The sequence below is a fragment of the Mustelus asterias genome, chromosome 2 (assembly GCF_964213995.1).
Source record: "Mustelus asterias chromosome 2, sMusAst1.hap1.1, whole genome shotgun sequence".
NCBI lineage: Eukaryota > Metazoa > Chordata > Chondrichthyes > Carcharhiniformes > Triakidae > Mustelus > Mustelus asterias.
In genome coordinates, this window is record NC_135802.1 from 164,682,892 (window position 1) to 164,709,008 (window position 26,117).

The following is a 26,117-nucleotide window of genomic DNA, read 5'->3' on the forward strand; positions in this document are numbered from 1 at the left end:
GTTACTGTTCACTCAGGGAATCCAAGTTGCTGTGGTAACAGGCACTTTTACAGACATGTAATCAGGAGCTATGGATAGTGATGGTTGAGGCAGCAACTTTCTTTCTATCACACAGTGGATCAGGAATCTTTCCCGTGCTTACAACCTGCCATTGGCACTTGTTGAAAGACCTGCAGCCTCATAGTCAAGCTGCTTGGTTGAGTAACGAATGCATCTTCCTTGGACGTCATGTTCTGAGCTGGGGCTCGAGTGGCAGGGAGATGCTGCACACTGCACCACAAGAGTTCTGTTGCTATGTCAGTAAATCAAAATCTCGCAGCCAGATTATGAAGAGTAAGCTCCCACAAGTGCAAATGTAATAAAATAGAATGAACCTCTACATAAGTATACCTATCACCTGTGTGGCACGGTGGCACAATGGTTAGCACTGCCGCCTCACAGCGCCAGGGACACAGGGATTCCACCCTTGAGTGACCATCTGTGAGCATGTCCCCCCCCACCCCCGGCGTCTGTGTGGGTTTTCTCCGGGTGCACAGGTATCCTCCCACATGCCAAAGATGTGCAGGTTAAGTGGATTGGCCATGCTAAATTGCTAATTAGTGTCAGGGGATTAGCCATAAATATGTGGGGTTACTGGAATAACGCCTGGGTGGGATTGTTGTCGGTGCAGGTGGGTAGAATGGCCTCCTCCTGTACTATAGGGATTCAATGACTCACACAATAACATTGAGAAATCAAAGTGTTTATTAAAATCCGTAACAGAAAACTTATTTTGAGTTTCAATCAAGGTGTAATTCAAGAGCAAATTAATCCAATTAGCCAACTTGGGTTAAGGGCATCATAAAACATTTGATTTGATTTATAATTTTCACATGTATTAGTATACAGTGAAAAGTATTGTTTCTTGCATGCTCTACAGACAAAACATACTGTTCATAGAGAAGGAAAGGAGACAGCGCAGAATGTAGTGTTACAGTCATAGTTAGGTTGTAGAGAAAGATTAACTTAATGTGAGGTAGGTCCATTTAAAAGTCTAATGGCAGCAGGGAAGAAGATGTTCTTGAGTCATTTGGTACGTGACCTCAGATCTTTGACTCTTTTTCCCGACGGAAGAAGGTGGAAGAGAGTATATTCAGGGTGTGTGGGATTCTTAATTATGCTGGCTGCTTTTCCCAAGGCAGCGGGAAGTGTAGACAGAGTCAATGGATGGGAGGCTGGTTTGCGTGATGCATTGGGCTGCACTCACGATCTTTTGTAGTTTCTTGCGGTCTTGGACATACCAAGCTGTGATACAGCCAGAAAGAATGCTTTCTATGGTGCATCTGTAAAAGTTGGTGAGAGTCGTAGCTAACATGCCAAATTTCCTTAGTCTCCTGAGAAAGTAGAGGCGTTGGTGGGCTTTCTGAACTATAGAGACGGCATGGGGGGACCATCAAAGGGAAATGATCAGTTGATTAAATATTCTGCTCCCTGAACAGCCTATGTGCAATCTCTTTGACCAATTTACTCACCTGAAGGACGGTTTTGCATTAATCCTCCCTGATTTCCAAGAGTATCAACTTAAACTCTGGAATGCTTATGTAATGTCCGCAAGAGCACTACGTACCTCTGGTCTAATACTCTCCACTATCAGTATTCCCCTCCACACTACACTCCAATCTGCTCAAATATTGCCGAATGAATCTATTATGACCATTTTGGGATTATAGTGATAGACTAAGTACAATGATCCAGTATTTTGCATTGCTTTTTAATGGGACACTAATCATGGTTTGACTTGAGATTTTTCCCTGTTGATTTAATATTCTCTGCAGGAAAACCATATTTCACATTGCATTTATATTCTACCCAACATTTCTGAAAGAAGTGGGCAGTCGCCATTGCAATCACCACTCACATTATTATTGGTCACACCAGGAATGACTCCAAATAGTCAAACTGATCTGTTGAAGTTACATCATGAAAGTCTTTGAAGACCACAATCATTTGGAAACAAATTCAGAAGATCCAATGTTTAACGTACATATTAATCTAACAAACATAGAATCCCTACAGTGCAGAAGGAGGCCATTCAGCCCATCGAGTCTATACCAACCACAATCCCACTGAGGCCCTATTTCCGTAACCCCACATATTTACCCTGCCAAATCCCCTGTCACTAGCGTCAATTTAGCATGACCAATCAACCTGACCCGCATATCTTTGGACTGTGCGAGGAAACCGGAGCACCCGGAGGAAACCCATGCAGACACAGGGAGAATGTGCAAACTCCACACAGACAGTGACCCAAGGCCACAATTGAACCCGGGTGCCTGGCGCTGTGAGGCAGCAGTGCTAACCACTGTGCTACCATGCCACCCATATTCAAAACAGGAAACCTATAGCATGTGCGAACAGGGATGCAACAGTATGGCTCTTGAACCGATCAGATTGAGGAAAGGCAGGACAATTTTATCCAACTTCTCTGGAAACCCACCCAATGGGCGGTAATTATAACTCTGCTGGAAAACTGAAGGGATTGGTTGCAATGTTGATTTCACACTTGCCTGATTGTACTCTCTGTGCAAGTCAGTGAGTAGTATTTGAGTAGGTGTAAAATTATCCTTCTCTTTGATCCCATGAGTTCCCTACCCAAAGAGTTAGGGAGAGTACAGTTGCCTACACATGAAGTATGAAGCAATTATTTTAAATTAAATTTAAATCATGCACAGAGAGCAAAATAACAATTAGGAAAGAAAGATAAGATTAAGAGAAATCTGCAATCCTAATTTCATTTTGAAGAAGTGAGACTCCAAACTTGTAAAATTAGCCCTTCTGGGCTAGAGAGGTTGATTGGCAATAATTGTTAACTGACCTCACTGTTTTTAACTCACTTCCACCTGAATGCACCAGATTGAATTTTCCGTCATGTTTAGTCGGTAAGAAATGAGTAAGTACAGTAAAGTTCACACACTTACATGGATTTCTGTGCTGACCATTTCAGCCAGATACTGTTGCAGATCAGCTTGAATTAAAACAGGGTAACCCACACTGTACAATCTGCATTTAATTGCACATGTGTGTACTGCAGAACTTGCGGTTTAATTTATTCCATAATACTGCTGAGTGCTAATAAATGTAATGTTAACCCCAAGGCAAAATCATCCATGCCCTGATTTAAAGCATGCGTTTTCAGAAGTCAGACCTCAATCCAATAGAATTTAGAACATAGAACATAGAACAGTACAGCACAGAACAGGCCCTTCGGCCACGATGTTGTGCAGAGCTTTGTTTGAAACCAAGATCAAGCTATCCCATTCCCTATCATCCTGGTGTGCTCCATGTGCCTATCCAATAACCGCTTAAATGTCCCTAAAGTGTCTGACTCCACTATCACTGCAGGCAGTCCATTCCACACCCCAACCACTCTCTGCGTAAAGAACCTACCTCTGATATCCTTCCTATATCTCCCACCACGAACCCTATAGTTATGCCCCCTTGTAATAGCTCCATCCACCCGAGGAAATAGTATTTGAACGTTCACTCTATCAGATGGCTCGTTTGAGGGTTACAAGTTAGCAAGGAATGAGCTGAAAAAGGGGCTTAGGAGAGCTAGGAGGGGACATGAGAAGTCCTTGGCGGGTCGGATCAAGGAAAACCCCAAGGCTTTTTGGGTGAGGTTAGGGCCGGTCAAGGACAGTAGTGGGAACTTGTGTATGGAGTCAGTAGAGATAGGCGAGGTGATGAATGAATACTTTTCTTCAGTGTTCACCAAGGAGAGGGGCCATGTTTTTGAGGAAGAGAAGGTGTTACAGGCTAATAGGCTGGAGGAAATAGATGTTCGGAGGGAGGATGTACTGGCAGTTTTGAATAAACTGAAGGTCGATAAGTCCCCTGGGCCTGATGAAATATATCCTAGGATTCTTTGGGAGGCAAGGGATGAGATTGCAGAGCCTTTGGCTTTGATGTTTGGGTCCTCGCTGTCCACGGGGATGGTGCCAGAGGACTGGAGAATGGCGAATGTTGTTCCTCTGTTTAAGAAAGGGAATAGAAATGACCCTGGTAATTATAGACCGGTTAGTCTTACTTCGGTGGTTGGTAAATTGATGGAAAAGGTCCTTAGGTTCTATCCCCTTCATCATTTTATAAACCTCTATTAAGTCTTCCCTCAGCCTCCTCCGCTCCAGAGAGAACAGCCCTAGCTCCCTCAACCTTTCCTCATAAGACCTACCCTCCAAACCAGGCAGCAGCCTGGTAAATCTCCTCTGCACTCTTTCCAGCGCTTCCACATCCTTCTTATAGTGAGGTGACCAGAACTGCACACAATATTCCAAATGTGGTCTCACCAAGGTCCCGTACAGTTGCAGCATAACCCCACGGCTCTTAAACTCCAACCCCTTGTTAATAAAAGCTAACACACTATAGGCCTTCTTCACAGCTCTATCCACTTGAGTGGCAACCTTTAGAGATCTGTGGATATGGACCCCAAGATCTCTCTGTTCCTCCACAGTCTTCAGAACCCTACCTTTGACCCTGTAATCCACATTTAAATTTGTCCTACCAAAATGAATCATCTCACATTTATCATTTATAAATCCAATTGGCAAACTCCATTTGCCATTTTTCAGCTCAGCTTTGCATCCTATCTATGTCTCTTTGCAGCCTACAACAGCCCTCCACCTCATCCACTACTCCACCAATCTTGGTGTCATCAGCAAATTTACTGATCCACCCTTCAGTCCCCTCCTCTAAGTCATTAATAAAAATCACAAAGAGCAGAGGACCAAGCACTGATCCCTGTGGCACTCCGCTAGCAACCTGCCTCCAGTCCGAAAATTTTCCATCCACCACCACCCTCTGTCTTCGATCAGACAGCCAGTTACCTATCCAATCGACCAACTTTCCCTCTATCCCACACCTCCTTACTTTCATCATAAGCCGACCATGGGGGACCTTATCAAACGCCTTACTAAAATCCATGTATATGACATCAACTGCCCTACCTTCATCAACACACTTAGTTACCTCCTCAAAAAATACAATCAAATTTGTGAGGCACGACTTGCCCTTCACGAATCCGTGCTGACTATCCCGGATTAATCCGCATCTTTCTAAATGGTCATAAATCCCCGAAGGACCTTTTCCATCAATTTACCAACCACCAAAGTAAGACTAACCGGTCTATAATTACCTGGGTCATTTCTATTCCCTTTCTTAAACAGAGGAACAACATTCACCACTCTCCAGTCCTCTGGCACCATCCCCGTGGACAGCGAGGACCCAAAGATCAAAGCCAAAGGCTCTGCAATCTCATCCCTTGCCTCCCAAAGAATTCTAGGATACATTTCATCAGGCCCAGGGGACTTCAAATGAATTCAATTTCAAATGAATAAATGATTGGTTTTATCCAGTATCTACTGATGGTCAAAGTGTTCCATTATTTCAAATACTTCAACTATTTATAGAAAAGTGTATTCATGATTATGTATGAAATTTAGTAAATGTTATATGTTCTTTCATGGATGTGGCAAGGCTAGCATTTATTGCCTATCCTTAATGATGCTTGAGAGGGTACAGGTGAGCCCCCTTCTTGAATTGATGCAGCCGGCCTAATATAAAAACACTTACGGTGCTGTTAAAGAGGGAATTTCAGAATTTTGACCCAGTGACAGTAAAGGAATGGCTGATATATTTCCAAGTTGCCTCGGTATGAGACTTGCTGCAGAATGTCAAGGTGGGGATGCCCCCTTGCACCTGTTGCCATCCTGGTCTCCTGCAGATGGTTCACCCTGTTGCCTGTTCACCAGAAGTGGATGCTTTAGATTGTTTCATGAAGAAATGATTAGTTGGAAAATAATTGGTACGTTTCCTTGTCGTACCGTGCAATTTTGAGATGACTAGAGGTTTATCATAGAATCCCAAGGGGGCCATTCGGCCTATTGAAAATGCACTGACCCACGTATTTTTTTTTATCTTACCCAGGCCCTATCCCCGTCACCACACGTATTTACTCTGCTAATCCCCTAACCTATGCACCTTGGGCCACTAAGGGGCAATTTAGCATGGCCAATCCACCTGAACTGCACATCTTTGGACTGTGGAAGGAAACCAGAGCACCTGGGCGAAACCCACGCAGACACAAAGTGTAAACTCCACACAGACAGTGACCCAAGCCAGGAATTGAACCCAAGTCCCTGGTACTGTGAGGCAGCAGTGCTAACCACTGTGCCACCGTGGCAGCCTCAAATTCAGTGAATGAGTATGTTGACTTGTTTGTCAATAGTTCCACACCTTGAGAGTGATAGGAAGTAATTTTTTTATTCACATTGCCTTGCCTTCTTGTCTACCAATCAGAAATCCAGGATATCCACAATTTTCTGACCAGTTACATTAGTATTTGGAAAGCCATGGACAGCATGTTGTCAGTGCCAAATCTCAGCACCACCAGCATGATCGCAAAATAAGCCCATCAATAAATATTAATTCTCCTTTAATATGAAGGCCAACAGAAGCCCTACAGGAATTGGAGATATGATCGATGAGTTAGCAATCGATTTGTATGTTTGCACACTTTGATTCGCAGAATTCAAGTAAGACTTACTAATTCCCACTTTGAGTGCAATGAACATTTACTATTCTAGGATTGCAGAGCTGAATCTCACATTATAGAGAACTGATTAACAGTCAGCATATTGCAGTTTCACAAATTTAGAACACAGTAGCCACCTGGCTTGGGGTTGGATTATACAATTGGATTTTGGTATCTTATTCACTTATACACTGCGTGTCATGTTGTTCTGTAAGTTGATTACATTCTGAGACAAATTGATGGGTTGAGATTATAAGAAATAATTAACATCATTTACGTAGTGATTTGATAACATAAAAATGCAATAATTATATGGATCCTTTAATTTGTTTGTTCAGAGCTAATCTAGTCAACAGCTTTGCCAATTAGTGCTTATTTGTGTTGACTGAACAAATCTGCATTGTTATTTGATTCAGTTGTTGCTGGTTTTGAATTTGCCTTGGAACTGCTTTAAAATGTAGGCATTTTCCTAAATCCACATTCAAAATGGCATTTTGGAATATTGCCCAGATCTTCCAGTCTCTGGATTGTTGTACCCCAGAGGTAATGCCGAGGATGCACTGGGTGACCCCCTCAGACCTTCTCAAGCACTCAGCACATGGGAATTACCCAGGAAGTTTCAACTTCCATTGAGCACTTTTCCTGCATCTGGAAGGCTCCGATACTCTGATTTGTAGTCAGAGAATTTGGATGATTCCAACTCATTAGCAAATTGGTTTCCAAGGAAAAGCAGGAAGGATTAAATACTACTGACCCCCGCCCCTGCTGAACACCCCAACTGGCCACCCTATTCCCTAACTACCACCACTACCACAACCACCCGACAGCCCTTCGCTCTCCTACCTTCTCTCTGTAGTTTGTTGACGTAACTGAAACCTGTGAACTTACTGGTATATGGCCACTAGTGCTTTAAAAACTTGGCATGACTCTGTTTCCCCCAATTTTCCTACACTACACTGAAGGACGCTAGGTGTAGTTACATACCACATCTCTCAGCCGGCCCAGATTGGTTCTAAGGTAGAAAATAGGAGGCATTCCAATGGTAACTCCCACTCCATTTCACACCAATCTTGAGTTTTGTCACTTCAAGTTAGTTTAGTAATTCCTAATGTTATAAAGTGGAGGTTGATTCCCCCACTGAGAACTAACGCCAAAACCCCCAAAGAGGACTACCTCACCTCATAATCTGTAAAAAGTGTGTGTGAAGTGGTGTGACCTGCTCTTCAGCAACTCCTAGTCGGTAAATAAAAAATAAATCCCTGACACTCTCTCTAAAATCAACACCTAACAATTTATTTATCTAACTAACAGTTAACAACTTTACTAAACTATTTACAAACTGAATAAAACAAGCTTCTAAATGAATGCTGTTCCAATAAATACCATTCCCATTCATTAACAAAAAAAAAGAATTTAGTTACTCTCTAAATTGCAACCAGGCTTTGTGTCTGGAATCTTCTCTGTTGATTCTTCTTTCTTCTTTGGTACCTTTGCTACAAGATGGGACTTTGGGCTAAGAGCTGTGAGCTGTGGCAGGTGGCACTTGCTCTCTCCTTTTGTCCCACTGCTCCCCTTCTTTTATACCTGTGATGACATATCAATATTTCCCACGATAGGATTGGTCCTGTGTTGTCAAAGGCGTTAAATTTAAATTTAATAGGTTCTTGGTATCTTAGTGTCTGATTCAAATTGATTGGCTGAATTCAAAAAATTCAAAAGCCTGAAAGCCTTGTTGCCTTGGTAACCCTGCTGCTTGGCCTTCCAATACAAATGTTTCAGTTTGGGCACTCTATGTTCTTGCATCTTTTAACCCTCTAAGCACAGAAAGCACCACCTTCTAAAGGGACCATGCATTGCTTTCTCCCCAAGCATTTTACAATTATCAATCTACAATTACTCTACTCAACTTCGCAACACTAATGATAAAATAGTTAACAATGTGCAAATAATATGAAACTATATTGTAGCACACTACCTCAACACTGTGCCCTCACACCAGATAGATTCTATATTACATTTCATCCTTCAATACCTTCTGAGCATCCGTTTGAATTTCTTTATAAAAACAGGTCCCTGAAGTGGGCAGCACGGTGGCAAAGTGGTTAAGGGCAGCACGGTGGTTAGCACTGCTGCCTCACAGCGCCACGAACCTGGGTTCGATTCCCGGCTTGGGTCACTGTCTGTGTGGAGTTTGCACGTTCTCCCTGTGTCTGCATGGGTTTCCTCCGGGAGCTCCGGTTTCCTCCAACATTCCGAAGATGTGCGGGTTGGGTCTATTGGTCATGTTAAATTACCCCTTAGTCTCAGGGGAGCTAGCTAGATTAAATGCATGGGGCTATGGGGATAAAGCCTGGGTGGGATTGTGGTTGATGCAGACTTGATGGGCCGAATGGCCTCCTTCTGCACTGTCGGATTCTATGAAGTGCCTTCCTACTCTATCAGTTACCCTTTTCCCAGTCCAGTTTCCATATTTTTACTTATTACTGGTTCTCTTTTGGCCACTTTTGTTCTGTGTTGGATTCTCAACTGATCCACATCCAGAAGTAAAACCATCCAGTGCGAGGTAATCAGAAAGCTTCTGGAATTTGAAGCCCTTCAAAATGTTGTCCTCTTCTGCTTGAAAAGAATGAGTTTAATTATCCATCTGTTCTTAACAATTAAAGCAACCATGGGGAACAGTCAGAAACATTGTGAGATGTTGATCAGTCTGAATAATCAATATTAATTCCAGGATTCTGACTGCTTCCTCTGTCAGTCTTGGAATCAACATATCTAAGTTTAAAGTTTATTTAATAGTGTCACAAGTAGGCTTACATTAACACCGCAATGAAGTTACTGTGAAAATTCCCTCGTCGCCACACTCCGGCACCTGTTCGGGAACATGAGGGAGAATTTAGCATGGCTAACATACCTAACCAGCATGTCTTTCGGACTGTGGGAGGAAACTGGAGCACCTAGAGGAAACCCATGCAGACATGGGGAGAACGTGCAAACTCCACACAGACAGTGACGCAAGCCGGGAATTGAACTCCGGTCCCTGGCATTGTGAGGCAGTAGTGCTAACCACTGTGCCACTGTACCACTGCTGTGTGCTTCTGAATTATCCTCACTCCCTCTGCATTGCATAATCAGCAGCCCATGTTCTTTAAAGCAGATGTCTGCTGGTGGCTTGGAGTTATGTTGGTTCAATCCAGCACTTAAAACTTCAGCAATTTTGAGTTAGACACAAGGCTTAAGCGCAGGAATCAAAAAATGTCGCTTGGACATCAGCAAATCATTTCTGTAAATCCACATTTCGGAAGAAATAATCTAAGTGATGACAACGCATCCAAAGTCAGGATCAGTGCCGGACAAGAGGATCATGATCTTTTATAAGGAGGAATCCTCTAAGGGACAACTCAGATGAAGATGGATCAGGGAAAGTGCGTGGAGATTACCCTTTCAGTTCTTGTAACATTTTAACAGGATCTGCAGGAGGGAGAGGTTAGCCCAGTCAGGCAGAGACTATTGGCACTTGTGAACATTAAACAAAATGGGGTCCATTATACATGGAGAAACTTGAGCACATTTATCCGACAATGTCACAGGGCTCTGTCATCGTAGAATATCATAATTCTCATCAATGAATTATCTGCAATGGCTTCTCTTCCCATACCATTACTTCTAGTGTCCTTCAAGGATCCATCCCTGACCCCTGCTAGTTCTCATTTACTGACTACCCCTTGGTGGCACCATCTGAAAACACAACTGTTTTTATATATCGTAACTCTGGACTTGAATATCCCAGCACACTCCTGTCTGACTTCCCAAATCCTACACTCGGTAAACCTGAGATCATCTAAAACACTTCCGGCCATGTCTTTATTTGCACTGGGTCTCACCACCCCTGTGCTTATTGACCTGCATTATCTCACAGATAAGCAATGCCTCAATTTTAAACTACACCTTCTTGTTTTCAGATTTGTCCACAGCCTGGTCCCTCCCTATCTCTGAAATCTCCCTCAGCTACACAATCCTCTGAAATCTATATGGTCTTCAAATTGTGGCCTCTTGAGCATCATCGATTTTCAATGTTCCGCCACTAGCGGATCTGCCTTCAGCTGTAAAGGGCTGAAGCTCTGAAAATCCCTCCCTGTGCCTCAGTCTCATTTTTCTTCTTTCGGACACGTTAGACCACAGCTTGGGCACTGTGTGCAGTTCTGGTCACCTCATTACAGAAAGGAGGTAATTGCATTGGAGAGGGTACGGAGGAGATATACAAGAAAGTTACCAGGAATGGAAAATTGCAGCTATAAGGAAAGATTGGACAGGGTGGGGTTGTTATCCTGGGGACAGAGGAGGCTGAGGGGAGGTTTGATTGTGATGTGGCCCTGGATAGAGTGGATGAGAGTGACCTATTATCTTAGGCAGAGAGCTCAGTGACAAGGGGACACAGATTTAAAGTGATTGATGGAAAGATTAGAGGGGAGATGAGGAAAGAGGTGTCCACCCAGAGGGTTGTGGGGGACTTGGGACTCACTGCCTGAAAGGGTGATAGAGGCAGGAAACCTCAACTCATTTAACAGGTGTCTGGGTATAAATCTCAAATGCTGTAATCTAAAAGAAAATGGACCAAGTGCAGGAAAGCGAGATTAAACTGGGAGGCTCATTTTTCAGCTGGTTTGAACACAATGGGCCAAATGGCCTCTTTGCGTGCTGTAAACGTTCGATGATTCTGTTCTGAAAACCTATCACTTTGACCAAGATTTTGGCCATCTTCCCTCAGAGCTTATTACAGTGCAATGTTCCTCAAACCCCCTCTTCACCATAACTTGTTCATAAAGCTACCTTTAGGATCAGATTAGGATATTGTTCAGTGACATTCCGATTGGATTGTGTTCCATTGGAAAGACAATGAGCCCGATATTGCCATTGCTTTGTGAAAACTTGGTAAAGTTGGTCACGAGGTGAGTAGCGTGATCCGCGCCCGCCTCCACGGTGGTTCCCCCTTTACCAAACCCCAAAAATGGCTGCGATCAGGACTGCACCCAAAACGAGCGCGACGGCCATTTAAATGCATTTGCATGCATTTAAATTGACTTCATGGGCTGCACGCCCAACCTTACCAGCACTTCCCCCTTTACCACCACGTTCGCCCATCCGGAATCAGCGCGAAACAGACGTGCTCCATATAAGTCCAATTCGGGCACTTCGTCAGTGAGAGTTAGTGAGGCGATCTGACAGCTCTCTGCTTGAGAACGGTGTGTGGGGAGGGGGTAGCTGGGTGTGCTGCCACTCTGCCTGAGATCAGTGGGGGGGAAGGGGAGGAGGGGCACGCAATTGGTCTGGGTGGCAGAGGGGGTGGGGGGCTAAGGGGGTCAGTAATGTTGTGGGGGTGGGGCAATGTCTGTGGGGGCCAGAGGGAGGCATTATCCAGCCCGGTAGCGATGTGGCAGGGGAGCCGCATTCTATCATGTTTTTTCTGCGCATGTGCAGTTGGAGGCGCCGATCGGAGCTGCAGGGATTTGGGTGCGTTAACCTCCACCCACAGGCTTCTGCAGTGCTGATATTTTTGCAGGCTGAGCCTGAGAATGGGTCTAAAAGTCAGATCTAAAACACTCCCAATTTCAAGTCCACCCAGCACTTAGAATCAAAATGGTAAAATAGGGCCCAATGTGCCAGTTCCGTAAGGATTCAGCATGATCACAAGATAGGTTTGAATATAGAAAGCTATTCAGTATATTCTTTTTGTGATATGCGAGCTACACCCATCTCTTATCATTAACTTCAATATAAAAGGCTTGGATTGTGTTCTTTCGAACGGAAAAGACCAAGGAGGAGACAAGATTGAGGTGTATAAGATTGAGGTGTACAGGATTGTGAGAGGTATGGGCAGGGTGAATAGGAAGCAGCTGTGCCCCTTGGTTGAGGGGTCAATCACAAGGGGGCAAAGTTTTAGGACGAGGGGCAGAAGATTCAGAGGGGATTTGAGAAAAAATAATTTCACTCAGAGGATGGTGGGAATCTGGAATGCACTGCTTGGGAAGGTAGTGAGGTTGGAAACCTTACAACCTTTAAAACATATTTGAATGAGCACTTAAAATATCATAATATTCAAAGATATGGGACAAGTGCAGGAAAATGGGATTAGCGCGTCTTAAGTGGTAGATATTGTTGGTGCAGACTCGATGGGCCACTGCACTGAATGTCTTTATGACTCTAAAAAATACTGGATTTTGTCAATATTGTCAGCAAAATGCACTAACAATCTAGCTGCCTCAAGCTAATTGGCCCCTACCTATCTTTGTTTCAGACTGTAATTATTTATATCTCACCCTGGAGTCTCCCTGTTCCTATTCTGGCTCTGGAGAGTTGGTTAGCTCAGTTGGCCGGACGACTGGTTAATGCTTGAGCAACACCAACAACGTGGGTTCAATTCCAGTACCGGCTGAGGTTAATCAGGAAGGCCCCGCCATCTCAACCTTGCCCCTCGCCTGAGGTGTGGTGATCCTCAGGTTAAATCACCACCAGTCAGCTCTCCCCCTCAAAGGAGAGAGCAGCCTATGGTTATCTGGGACTATGGCAACTTTACCTTTACTCTGGTTCTGAAGGTCGAAGGTGAATTATGTTGTGGGCATGCTGACATCATTGTATGATGTGGAGATGCCGGCGTTGGACTGGGGTAAACACAGTAAGAAGTTTAACAACACCAGGTTAAAGTCCAACAGGTTTATTTGGTAGCAAAAGCCACACAAGCTTTCGAAGCTCTAAGCCCCTTCTTCAGGTGAGTGGGAATTCTGTTCACAAACAGACTTTATAAAGACACAGACTCAATTTACATGAATAATGGTTGGAATGCGAATACTTACAACTAATCAAGTCTTTAAGAAACAAAACAATGGGAGTGGAGAGAGCATCAAGACAGGCTAAAAAGATGTGTATTGTCTCCAGACAAGACAGCCAGTGAAACTCTGCAGGTCCACGCAACTGTGGGCGTTACAAATAGTGTGACATGAACCCAATATCCCGGTTGAGGCCGTCCGCGTGTGTGCGGAACTTGGCTATCAGTTTCTGCTCAGCGACTCTGCACTGTCGTGTGTCGCGAAGGCCGCCTTGGAGAACGCTTACCCGAATATCAGAGGCCGAATGCCCGTGACCGCTGAAGTGCTCCCCAACAGGAGGAGAACAGTCTTGCCTGGTGATTGTCGAGCGGTGTTCATTCATCCGTTGTCGCAGCGTCTGCATAGTTTCCCCAATGTACCATGCCTCGGGACATCCTTTCTTGCAGCGTGTCAGGTAGACAACGTTGGCCGAGTTGCAAGAGTATGTACCGTGTACCTGGTGGATGGTGTTCTCACGTGAGATGATGGCATCCGTGTCGAAGATCCGGCACGTCTTGCAGAGGTTGCTGTGGCAGGGTTGTGTGGTGTCGTGGTCACTGTTCTCCTGAAGGCTGGGTAGTTTGCTACGGACAACGGTCTGTTTGACGTTGTGCGGTTGTTTGAAGGCCGCATCATTGTACACATGGCAGAATGAACATAGAAAGGAGGAGTGCTAGTGTGATTTTGATGATGCTGGTGATTGTTCTGTGTACGCACCAAATTTTTGTGTGTGCAGATCACACTTGGTAGCGTTATCAAGAGTTATAGTTACAAAAATAGGTTCTTCAGCTGAACCAGTTCAAGGTGAAGTCTGTCCTTCACCTCAGGAGTAACCTATTCCCAGATGTACAGTCCATTCTCATAACTCTTCAATCTCCTACTTTAAATCACGATGTAACATTGCCTGTGCTTCAGTCATTCATTCCTGTAATGCATTCCAAAGTCTGTAAAAAAAAAAAAATCAGCTGTCTGTCCTAAGTCTCTGGCACTTCATTGTATCTCATGGAATCATAGAATCACTACAGTGCAGAAGGAGGCCATTTGGTCCTTTGAGTCCGAACCGACTCTCCGACAGAGTATTTTACCCAGCTCATATCCCGCCCTATCCCTGTAACCATATGTATTTACCCCACTAATCGCCTTAACCTGCACATCTTGGGACGCTGAGGGGTAATTTACCCATGAATGGCCCCTTATTCCTAGTTCCTTAATCACTGGAAATGCTTGCTTCCCATCTCACCTTATCAATCAGTTCATTATTTTAAGCACATCCATCAAACCATTCATTTTTCTGACAAAAAGCTCTCCCTGTTTTTCCAAGTCTTTTTTAATATTTATTCTTAACATAGAAGGCAACAACTTACTGATTCAAAAGTGCACACTTTCTGCTGCCAGAATATTATGTTTATAATATTACACACAGGAGAGAAGCAGTCTAAGGTTCTGTATTGATTTATCGTTGTATCATTGTCTTCCACTCCCTGACTCCTGCAATAAAAGCCAGTATTAAGTTCATTTTGTTTCTGGTCTGATTCAGTTTGGGTGCTGTTTAAGTGTCTTGTGAAACTGAACCCTTTGCTTTTTCACCAACACTCGGGTTTTTTCTATTCTAAAGATAATAAACTGTATCACTTTAAAAAAACAAAATGTACCCACCTGACTGACATTAAGTTCCTTCTTCCACTTTACTAACTCTTCCACCATCTCATCAATACTCTTCACTGCATCCTTTGGTCCTCAGAGTTACTTACTGTGTCTCTTATTTAGGAATATTTGTAAATTTCAGCACCATTTTCTTTAGCCCGATAGCCAGATTGTTGATGGTTGCAATCTCAGATAGAACTACCCGCTTTAAACCATCTGAGAAATGTTCCTTGACCCATACATCCCCTCACTCAGCCAAATTTTAAACCAATGTTCTCCCTGGAAAGACGGAGGATGAGGGGTGACCTAATAGAGGTGTATAAAATTATGAAGGGCATAGATAGAGTGAACAGTGGGAAGCTTTTTCCCAGGTCGGAGGTGACGAACACAAGGGGTCACGGGTTCAAGGTGAGGGGGGCAAGGTTCAACACAGATGTCAGGGGGACATATTTTACACAGAGGGTGGTGGGGGCCTGGAATGCACTGCCAAGCAAGGTGATTGAGGCGGACACGCTGGGATCATTTAAGACTTATCTAGATAACCACATGAACAGACTAGGAATAGAGGGATACAAAAGAATGGTCTAGTTGGGCACATGAGCGGTGCAGGCTTGGAGAGCCGAAGGGCCTGTTCCTGTGCTGTATTGTTCTTTGTTCTTTGTTCAATGTTCACAACGCAATGGGAGATAGGAGAGAACCTCGACCTCAACCTTACACAGCCTGTGAACAAGATTCATTGCACAAACACACTTAACATTAAGGTTGAGACATCACTGATGTTGAGAATGTTCTGGAAAAGGGCCACACACTATGGTGATATGAAGCAAACCACATAGACGAGAGGCCTATGATATCGACATCTGTGATGAGTGGGATTGGGACCTTGGTGTCTCATGGGATTGACAGTCATCATAAAAAGGAGGCATAGACAAGAGGAGATATGGAATGGGGTGATTCTATTTACATTTGTGAACATTATGTACATGTTGTCAACACCTGTGTCTCCATTGTGCTGCTAAATCTGTCGAACTTTGCGAAACTACCGCTCCGTCTTGGTGCTTCCCCGACATCCACAGCGGAGGTGGAGGCAGCCTGCTGACTGCTACACCCTGTTGTCTGTGATGACCTGGCAGGAGTCCTCTGGGGGACCGAGACCTGGAGGGCCCGGCCTACTTTGGGTGTCCTGCTCTGGGGCAGGTGCTCCCTCCTCAGTCTGTGGAGCTGGAGGTGATGGGGTCACAGGAGAGGGGATTGGGAACAGCCGGACACTCCCGGAGTCACTTGGGCATATGGCCTCAGTGAGTCGAGCTGCTGGTCCCCCAGGGAAGGACCCCTGCTGACTCCTTGAGGAGAAGGGTCAGCTGGAGAGACCCCCTCCCCCTCTCGCATTCACACTGATGGATGTCACCGAGGGCTAGAACAATGGAGTGCAGCTCCTGCAGCAGAGCAGGACCAATGTCCTGGACCAATGTCTCCCTGGCAGACTCCATCCTAGTAAGAAGTCTCACAACACCAGGTTAAAGTCCAACAGGTTTATTTGGCAGCAAATACCATAAGCTTTCGGAGCACTGCCCCTTCATCAGATGGAGTAGTACCACTCCATCTGACGAAGGGGCAGCGCTCCGAAAGCTTATGGTATTTGCTACCAAATAAACCTGTTGGACTTTAACCTGGTGTTGTGAGACTTCTTACTGTGCTTACCCCAGTCCAACGCCGGCATCTCCACATCAAGACTCCATCCTGCCAATGTTGTCTTCGTGCATTGGAATTCCGGCGTTATCACCTCAGATTGAACGCAGACAGACTCTTCGATGAGGAACCAGAGAAGGACACCATTGATGACCCGTCCCAGCGCTCAGCCACACCCTCCACCAGCGCTGAGACACACACCTCATTGGCACCGGGTTCTCCAACAGACTCCGGGTCACAGTCTGGGCCTTAGCGCACAGTCTGGGCCTTAGCGCACAGTCTGGGCCTTAGCGCACAGTCTGGGCCTTAGCGCACAGTCTGGGCCTTAGCGCACAGTCTGGACCACAGCGCACAGTCTGGGACACAGCGCACAGTCTGGGACACAGCGCACAGTCTGGGACACAGCGCACAGTCTGGGACACAGCGCACAGTCTGGGACACAGCGCACAGTCTGGGACACAGCGCACAGTCTGGGACACAGCGCACAGTCTGGGACACAGCGCACAGTCTGGGACACAGCGCACAGTCTGGGACACAGCGCACAGTCTGGGACACAGCGCACAGTCTGGGACACAGCGCACAGTCTGTGTCCCAGACTGTGCGCTGTGTCCCAGACTGTGCGCTGTGTCCCAGACTGTGCGCTGTGTCCCAGACTGTGACCCTGAGTCTGTTGGAGAACCCGGTGCAATGAGGTGTGTGTCTCAGCGCTGGTGGAGGGTGTGGCTGAGCGCTGGGACGGGTCATCAATGGTGTCCTTCTCTGGTTCCTCATAGAGGTGTCGCCGGGGCTGAAGATGACGTTCTGGATCAAGGACGCCCTCAGGAGATTTCCACAGCAGCCTCTGAAAGAAAGGAGAGATAATTAATGCACAGCCATTGCCTCTAAAACTGGACAAAGCGCTCAGAGTGCGGCTGTCTGAGGGAGGATTCACCTCACTGTTGATGTCGGCACGGTTGATATCCTCTTTGGTGAACTCGATGGCTCTGTTCTTGTACTGTGTGAGGACCTTGATATCGGCTGCTCCACCCTGCTCTGGGACCTCTCCCTTCGATTGTGTGTGAGTGTCTCCTGCATGAAGACAGACGGACAGTGTGAGTAGGGCACGCGCCAGGACAGGTGGTCAGGACGCCTGCCGTGTGTGGATGGTGAGTGCAGCCATGGACAGGATGAAGATACAAACTGCAGAGGAGGTGAGGCCAGATGGAGATGTGAGGGTGTGTGTGAGAGAGTGAGTGGTGATGTCCCGTGAGCTGGCAGTGTGTCAGATCAATGTGAGTGTGTGCTGGGTGTTGTGTGCTTGGATGAGCTTACTGAAGCTCTGTTGCATTAATGCATTCACTGTAAGTGACGTCAAAAGTCCCTAGCACGGGGAAACAGGCAGAAAAGAAGCAGTCATGTCAGAGAATATACACCTGTAAATAAAGTTCCGTTGTTTTAAAATCTTCATGCTCCCTCGCATCATTCTCCAATATACAGCATTGGGCTGGTGAGTGAGTTGAGAGTGATGAGGAGGTTGACTTACCCTGGCGGCAGCGATGAGATCATTCACCCTCTTCCTGCACTGGCTGCTGACCTCCTCAGTGCAGCATTAACACTGACTTAGTAGATTTATTAGGGTGCTACCAGGACTTGGTTTAAGTTATAAGGAGAGGCTGGATAGACTGGGGCTTTTTTTTCTGGAGTTTGGAAGGCTGAGGGGTGATCTTATAGAGGTCTATAAAATAATGAGGTGCATAGATCAGCTAGATAGTCAATATCTTTTCCCAAAGGTAGGGGAGTCTAAAACGAGAGGGCATAGGTTTAAGGTGAGAGAGGAGAGATACAAAAGTGTCCAGAGGGGCAATTTTTTCACACAGAGGGTGGTGAGTGTCTGGAACGAGCTGCCAGAGGTCGTAGTCGAGGCAGATACAATTTTGTCTTTTAAAAAGCATTTAAACAGTTACATGGGTAAGTTGGGTACAGAGAGATATGGGCCAAACATGGTCTATTGGGTCTAGTTTAAGGATTTAAAAAAAGGGGCGGCATGGACAAGTTAGGCCGAAGGGCCTGTTTCCATGCTGTAAACCTCTATGACTCTATGACCCACACTGCCACCACCTGCCAGGCCGGAGTGGGAGGTCGGCAGACCTCTTGCAGCTCGGCAGGGTTCGAGGATATGGTGACAGGCCTCGGCTGCACATCCAGCAGGTGCTCCAGTGAGGTGTCACTGAGCTTGGGGGCTGACATCTTCTTGGGGTTTGGTGCCATGTCTTTGGAGCGGTTCTGGACTGCCAAAGGCCGTGCGTGGCTACACTTTAAAAATGGTGCCTAGAATGAGGAAATAGTGAGCTGATGGCAGGACGGGCGAATCAGGTGCCTCCCGCGAGTGATCCAGCATGTTCCGCAAACATGCATAATTAATATGATGAGATGGTGCAAAACACCATTTTCCATGCCTGCTGCCACACAGCGCAATAGCATTAGAGTCCCACGCTCTGTCAATAGTTCGTCAGTAACAGCAAGCGTCTCAATATCACCTTTCTTTTTAGAATTCACTCAGTTGTAAAGTATGCAAGTTCTTAAAAATAATCACAGTGAATCATTTTTAATATTAGAATATTTAATTGTTCAGAAAACATGGCCTAGTTGCCTGAGATTTGAAGTAGCTCGCTTCCCCTTTCAAGATTTGATTTTCTTCCTTCAGTTTTTAAGTAGCAGTGCTTTTATTTTTTAAATGATTTTCACATGTCATGAGGTGAGAATGAGAGCCATTCTTATGCTGCCAGTGCTCTTTTTTTTAAGTGGTTACTTAAGACTTTGCTGTTTTTGTGGTTTGGGGTTTTTTGTTACTGGTGATATATTTGCACTTTGTAAATTAGTACAGCAGTCATTTCTGCTGTCAGTCAGTGCATCAAATTAATGACTGTTCATTTTTCAATGATCATTTCCTGACAAGTGTTGAAGCTGTTAGCTTGATGGATACTCAGGAGTCTATTTTTTCACATCTTTAACTCAGATGGCTGATTTACATTAGTATTTATGCACAGAGCTAAAAATAATGCCAAGCATTCTGTGATTCTTCAAGAAAAACTAACAATATAAAGTTTTAAGTTTATTTATTAGTCACAAGTAAGGCTTACATTAACACTGCAATGAAGTTACTGTGAAATTCCCCTAGTCGCCACACTCCAGCACCTGTTCGGGTCAATGCAGCTAACCAGCACGTCTTTCAAACTGTGGGAGGAAACCAGAACTCCCGGAGGAAACCGACGCAGACATGGGGAGAACATACAAACTCCACACAGGCAGCGACCCAAGATGGGAATTGAACCCAAGTCCCTGGTGCTGTGAGGCAGCAGTGCTAACCACTGGACCACCGTGCCGCTCTAACATAAGAAATGACAGCCAGAGTAGGCCATTCAGCTCCTCTAATGTATTCTACCATTGAGTAAGATTGTAGTTGATCTATCAATCCCAGACCCAAGTCTGAATATGCTCAGCAACTGAGTATACACAGCGATAAAACTATTTTCCCCTGTCTATTCATTTGAATAACATCATTGGATCCACCTGGGATAAGATTATCCTAAATTAGTTTGTCTAAATTATAATTAACATCATGATGTACACAAAATCATTTATACAAAACCTCTTTCTCCTTTTGACAACACAGGTACTCCATTGATGAGAACACTAATGAGGAGAGATACTTCAGCATCAATGAGGTTGATGGAACCATTGCTACCAATGATGTTCTGGACAGGGAGGATGTTTCCCAATACAACATCTCTGTCCTAGCAAGGAAAGACAGTAAGTACCACACATGGTCAGACACGTGGGTAAGCAAACTCTCAACAAGTTTCATGGGGAATGAGGGCCCTACAGAAATCATGTATATCATCCACTGAACATCCAATTTCAGAATAAAACAACATTTCTTAAGATAACTGGAACCACTGAATTACATTTGGATATGTAATCATGGACTGAGTTGGGCTATTGGAAATTGCACTCAAAATTGCGTTATTATTTCAGAATTGAATTTCTTATTTAAGTTACCCCAGCAACTGCATGTTGGCACCCTAAAATCCTACTTGAACTAATGCAGGAGGACAGCGATTTAGAAAATAACTTAAAACATTTTCAATTTTTATTGGATGTGATGAAATATTGAGTGCAGAGTATTAGTCTGTGATCAACATGGTACCCTGTGACAACAGCAAAGGTTTATAATTACAGGTACTGATCAAAAGAAGAGTGTCACTAAATGCCCATTGATGCCTTTATTGGAACAAATGATTTGGGCAGCATTTTTACTTGTGAAGTTATTTTTAAATGAAATTAACATTGAGTGGTTGGATCACATTGCCACCATTTGGATCCCATGTAAACAAGCTTTAACATGACCAGTCAGCAAAACCTTGTCTGTTTGGATTACTTCCAATAAAAGAGCATTGAAGAATATTCTAGAAAAGAATGTGAAGGGGTGGGTAAGCAACTGATTCTGAAGATGTATTTGAAGAAATAGATTTTTTTGGTGACTTATGAAAGCAAGAGGAACAATAAGAAAGACTTCTATTTATATGTTTTCACTGTGGTATGAGGGTCTGGCACATATAGGGTTAATGGAGAACTCAGTACAGTACCACCCACACATTGATGTAAGGCAGCACATGGTCCAAACCCAGGGGTCAGTGTGGTGTTAAGCAGGGATGTGTAGAGATCTAAACATGGAGATAGCTCCATTCTGTATCCATTATTGTACATGTGTGAACAGTTCTAGTACGTAAGAAAGACGTTAAATTAACCTCCTGAGCTCTACGAAGACATTTTTAAGAAACACCATTCTGTAACTAACACCCTTCCGACATTCTGAACCCATGTATGTCTGAAAATGAAATACAGTGAATGAATTACTTTTGAAGCATAGTCACTGTTGTAATGTAGGAAACACGATGGCCAATTTATGCACAGCAAGATCCCACACACAGTGATGTGATGTCAACCAGACAATCAGTTTTTGAGATGTTGATTGAGAGATAAGTATTGGCCAGGGTACCAGAGATAACCTCCCTGCTCTTTTTCAAATTAGAGCTATTGCATCTTTGATGTCGACTTGAAAGGTCAAATGGGGCCTTATCCAAACGCTAATACATCCAACAGTGCAGCACCCTGCACCCCCCAGTGGTGCATTGCAATGTCTGCTTTGATTTCTGTGTTCCATTCATGGAATTGGTCCTGCTGTCTGGACTTTTTAAAAATAATTTCAGATAGAGGGAAATAATTTATGGACACTTGGTGAGTGGGAATGGAGTGAGAAACAAGTCTGAACCCACAGTGGGGAAATCGATGATGCAGCCCAGAATACAAAACTGGAGAACATTCCACAAACCGGGCAGAGTGAATCCATGTGGAAGCACTGAATCAGGGATAAGTATTGGCATCTCTACCTCTCAATAGCAAAAACAGGAAGGCAGATTACCATTGAATGAACATAAATTAGCAGAGGAGAGTGTGCAAGGAGACCTGGATGTCCTTGTACAACAGTCATGCAGGTGCGGCAGGCAGTAAAAAAGGCAAATGGCTTTCTTAGCGAGAGGATTTGGGTACGGGAGCAGGGATGTCTGAATACAATTATGCAGGGTCTTGGTGAGGACATACCTGGAATGTTGTGTGCAGTTTTGGTCTCCTTATCTAAGGAAGGATGTTCTTGCTATAGAGGGAGTGCAGAGAAAGTTTACCAGACTGATTCCTGAGTTGGCAGGACTGATGTATGAGGAGAGATTGAGTTGGCTAGGACTGTATCTATGTTCGCTGGAGTTCAGAAGAATGAGGGGGGATCTTACAGAAACCGATAAAATTCTAACAGGGCTAGACAGGGTAGATGCAGGAAAGATGGTACCAGACTCGGTGCAGACTCGATGGGCTGAATGGCCTCCTTCTGCACTGTATGGATTCTATGATCCTGTGATGGGAGAGTTCAGAATCAGGGGTCACAGTCTGAGGATAAAGGAAGACTGTTTCGGACAGAGATGAGCAGAAATTTCTTCACCCAGAGAGTGATCAACCTGTGGAATTCACTACCATAGAAAGTAGTTGAGGCCAAAACATTAAATGTTTTCAAGAAGCAGTTAGATATAGCACTTGGGGTGAAGGGGATCAAAGGATATGGGGGAAAGGCGGGATCCGGCTATCGAATTGGATGATCAGCCATGATCATAATGAATGGTGGAGCAGGCCAAAAGGGCCAAATGGCCTCCTCCTGCTCCTATTTTCTATATTTCTATGTTTCTGTTGCACATTTCACCAAATAATCTGAAAGGAAGGAAGTACTCACATTGAAAGAATCCCTTCCCACATATCTCAGGGTGCCCCGACAAGATTCATCATGATGAATATAGTTGATGTGTTTTCGTGGATAAGTACATAATCCACATTTATAAATTGTTAACACTGTGCTGGAGTAGTGAAGTAAAATGGAAGAAGGAAGAAGACAAGTTATTCCCTGAGATCGCAGTGATTGAAATATGTTTGGATGGTACACAGGACAGAATCACGTGGGGGTGATGCTGGTCTTAGTCACCAGTTGGAGAGCCAGCCAAATTTGGACTCTAACATTTTGCTCTTGGTGCCACTGGTTCTGGGAGTCTCTCGGGAGGCCGACAGCCTCAAAAATATTGATTGGACTGCTTCCAGTGTGGGTCGCAATGCCCATCCAGATTGTAAAGGCACCAGTGAAAACACAGCATCTCTACTTCTAATTTCCAGGCTTCTATCTCTGTTTCCCAGAAGCTGGGAACTCTCTCACTGGCCTGCTGCTACTTTTTAATTGCTTCCCCTTTCATCAACAGTCTTATTGAGACTTTCACAGCAGCTGGTGTGAGCTATATTAAGAGTGACAGGTTGCCTTTAAGAGGTGCAGGTGATTTGCAACTCATGCTAGACACACATGCACCAAGGTCTCCTGCTGAGTGTAGGACCGGTCCGCCACACATATGTCAAGCTGTACAGTGAGATCCCATTGATGAGATGGTGCTTTGATGCTGCCTGCCCCAGTTGGACTGGGCCTGGGACAATTGTGAATCACCCTGTAATGGGCTGAATCATATTTATCCCTCTCTCTGTTGTGTTGACAGCCTCCAGTAGCGCCGTTAAGATTCAGTGGTCAGGCTGCTGAAGAACCAAAGAACTGAGTGCTGCTTTCCTGATGCATGGGCTGTTCAGCACTGCCAAATCTCTCAAAGTGCTCATTAAAGAGGAAATTGGTCTTTCATTAACATGAGTGAGAGGCTTAATGCTCCTTTCCAGCAATAACTGAAAATGTTGAAATATAAGCCACCCCAATGCTTGATTTGATTTGATTTATTATTGTCACATGTATTAACATACAGTGAATAGTATTGTTTCTTGCACGCAATACAGGCAAAGCATACCATTCATAGAGAAGGAAATGAGAGTGTGCAGAATGTAGTGTTACAGTCAGAGCGAGGGTGTAGAGAAAGATCAACTTCGTGCAAGGTAAGTCCATTCAAAATTCTGACAGCAGCAGGGAAGAAGCTGTTCTTGAGTCGGTTGGTACATGACCTCAAACTTTTGTATCTTTTTCCCGATGGAAGAAGTGGAAGACAGAATGTCCGGGGTGCATGGAGTCCTTAATCATGCTGGCTGCTTTGCCGAGGCAGCAGGAAGTGTAGACAGAGTCAGTGGATGGGAGGCTGGTTTGTGTGATGGATTGGGCTACATTCATGACCTTTTGTGGTTTCTTGCGGTCTTGGGCAGAGCAGGAGCCATACTAAGCCGCGATACAACCAGAAAGCATGCTTTCTATGGTGCATCTGTAAAAGTTGGTGAGAGTCATAGCTGACATGCCAAATTTCCTTCATCTTCTGAGAAAGTAGAGGCATTGGTGGGCTTTCTTAGCTGTAGTGTCTGCATATAGTTTGACATTGGACATATCTCTTCTTTGAAGATTGGTGTTTTTTGACTGAGCTTTTTAAGCCGAGAAATTTGACCTAATAAGGTTGAATTTCACCACCCAGAATCTCTCTGACATCTTTGCAAATTGGATAATGTGGCTTCTCAAAAGTATCTGTAGGGTTCATTAGCTTGAGTTTGAGTCTTGCAGAAACCCTGCAATATTTCTTTGGTAAATAGATTTGCAGAAGGTTGTTTCGAGAATTGATGTATTACTTCTTTGATATTTAAATGAGGATTTTGGAAAATGAGGCACTGCCAGACATTTGGGTCACTTAATTTTGATTAATTATATCCTCGAAGCATTAGTCACAACATTTGTTGTGCTAACCAAATAGCATTTTCATTTAATCAGAGCACTAGGCAATAAAAAGAATGACATAACTCAACTAAATTAAATAAAATTGCTAATTCAATCAAAAGTGAAATAAGTTATGCATATGTTTGCTTAATTTATATACATTTTTAACCAACCACTTATGAGTAATTGCCAAAAGTATTCCATTTGTGTCTATCTGGGGGATGTGAAATTAGACACAAGGAGAGAAACGTGGGTTTTCAAAAGAAATCATAAGCTGATCCAGAGTGGTCTGCTCCAATCATCGCTTTCCAACTTATTCAAAACCACTTCAAAAATTGTGCATTAATCATTCACTCATTCTGTCTGCTGACAACACCTAGTTTTACCTCAGTACCATCCAGTGTTTCAATTACTTGTCTGAGATTCTGGGCTGGGTGAGCAGAAATTTCCTTTAATTCGATATTGGGAAGACCCTTGGTCCTTCAGTAAAACTCAATTTTCCAGCTCCCAACTCTAAACCTTCCCATGGCAGTCTGTGCTTCAACCAGGTCACTGACCTTGCTGTGATGCCTGACTCAGAGATAAAGATCTGATCACTTAACCATGCCATCACTAACGCAGCATATTTCCAGCTGGGGAACCAGAGGATTATACATTGCAGAAAGAGGCCAACCGGCCCATCATAGAACACAGAAAAGTACAGCACAGAACAGGCCCTTCGGCCCACGATGTTGTGCCGAGCTTTATCTGAAACCAAGATCAAGCTATCCCACTCCCTATCATCCTGGTGTGCTCCATGTGCCTATCCAATAACCGCTTAAATGTTCCTAAAGTGTCTGACTCCACTATCACTGCAGACAGTCCATTCCACACCCCAACCACTCTCTGCATAAAGAACCTACCTCTGATATCCTTCCTATATCTCCCACCATGAACCCGACAGTTATGCCCCCTTGTAATAGCTCCATCCACCCGAGGAAATAGTCTTTGAACGTTCACTCTATCTATCCCCGTCATGATTTTATAAACCTCTATTAAGTCTCCCCTCAGCCTCCTCTGCTCCAGAGAGAACAGCCCTAGCTCCCTCAACCTTTCCTCATAA

The 26,117-nt window shown here is 44.4% G+C and overlaps 1 protein-coding gene across 4 annotated transcripts in view; it reads left to right on the forward strand.

Moving 5' to 3' along the window:
* Positions 1–26,117, forward strand: part of LOC144480524 (cadherin-12-like) — a 201,943-nt gene that overhangs the window by 96,290 nt on the left and 79,536 nt on the right. For all 4 annotated transcript variants that reach the window (XM_078200098.1, XM_078200105.1, XM_078200090.1 and 1 more), the window contains one exon: positions 20,414–20,550. In XM_078200098.1, the coding sequence (XP_078056224.1) occupies positions 20,414–20,550 (137 nt within the window). The remainder of the gene's footprint in view (positions 1–20,413; positions 20,551–26,117) is intronic.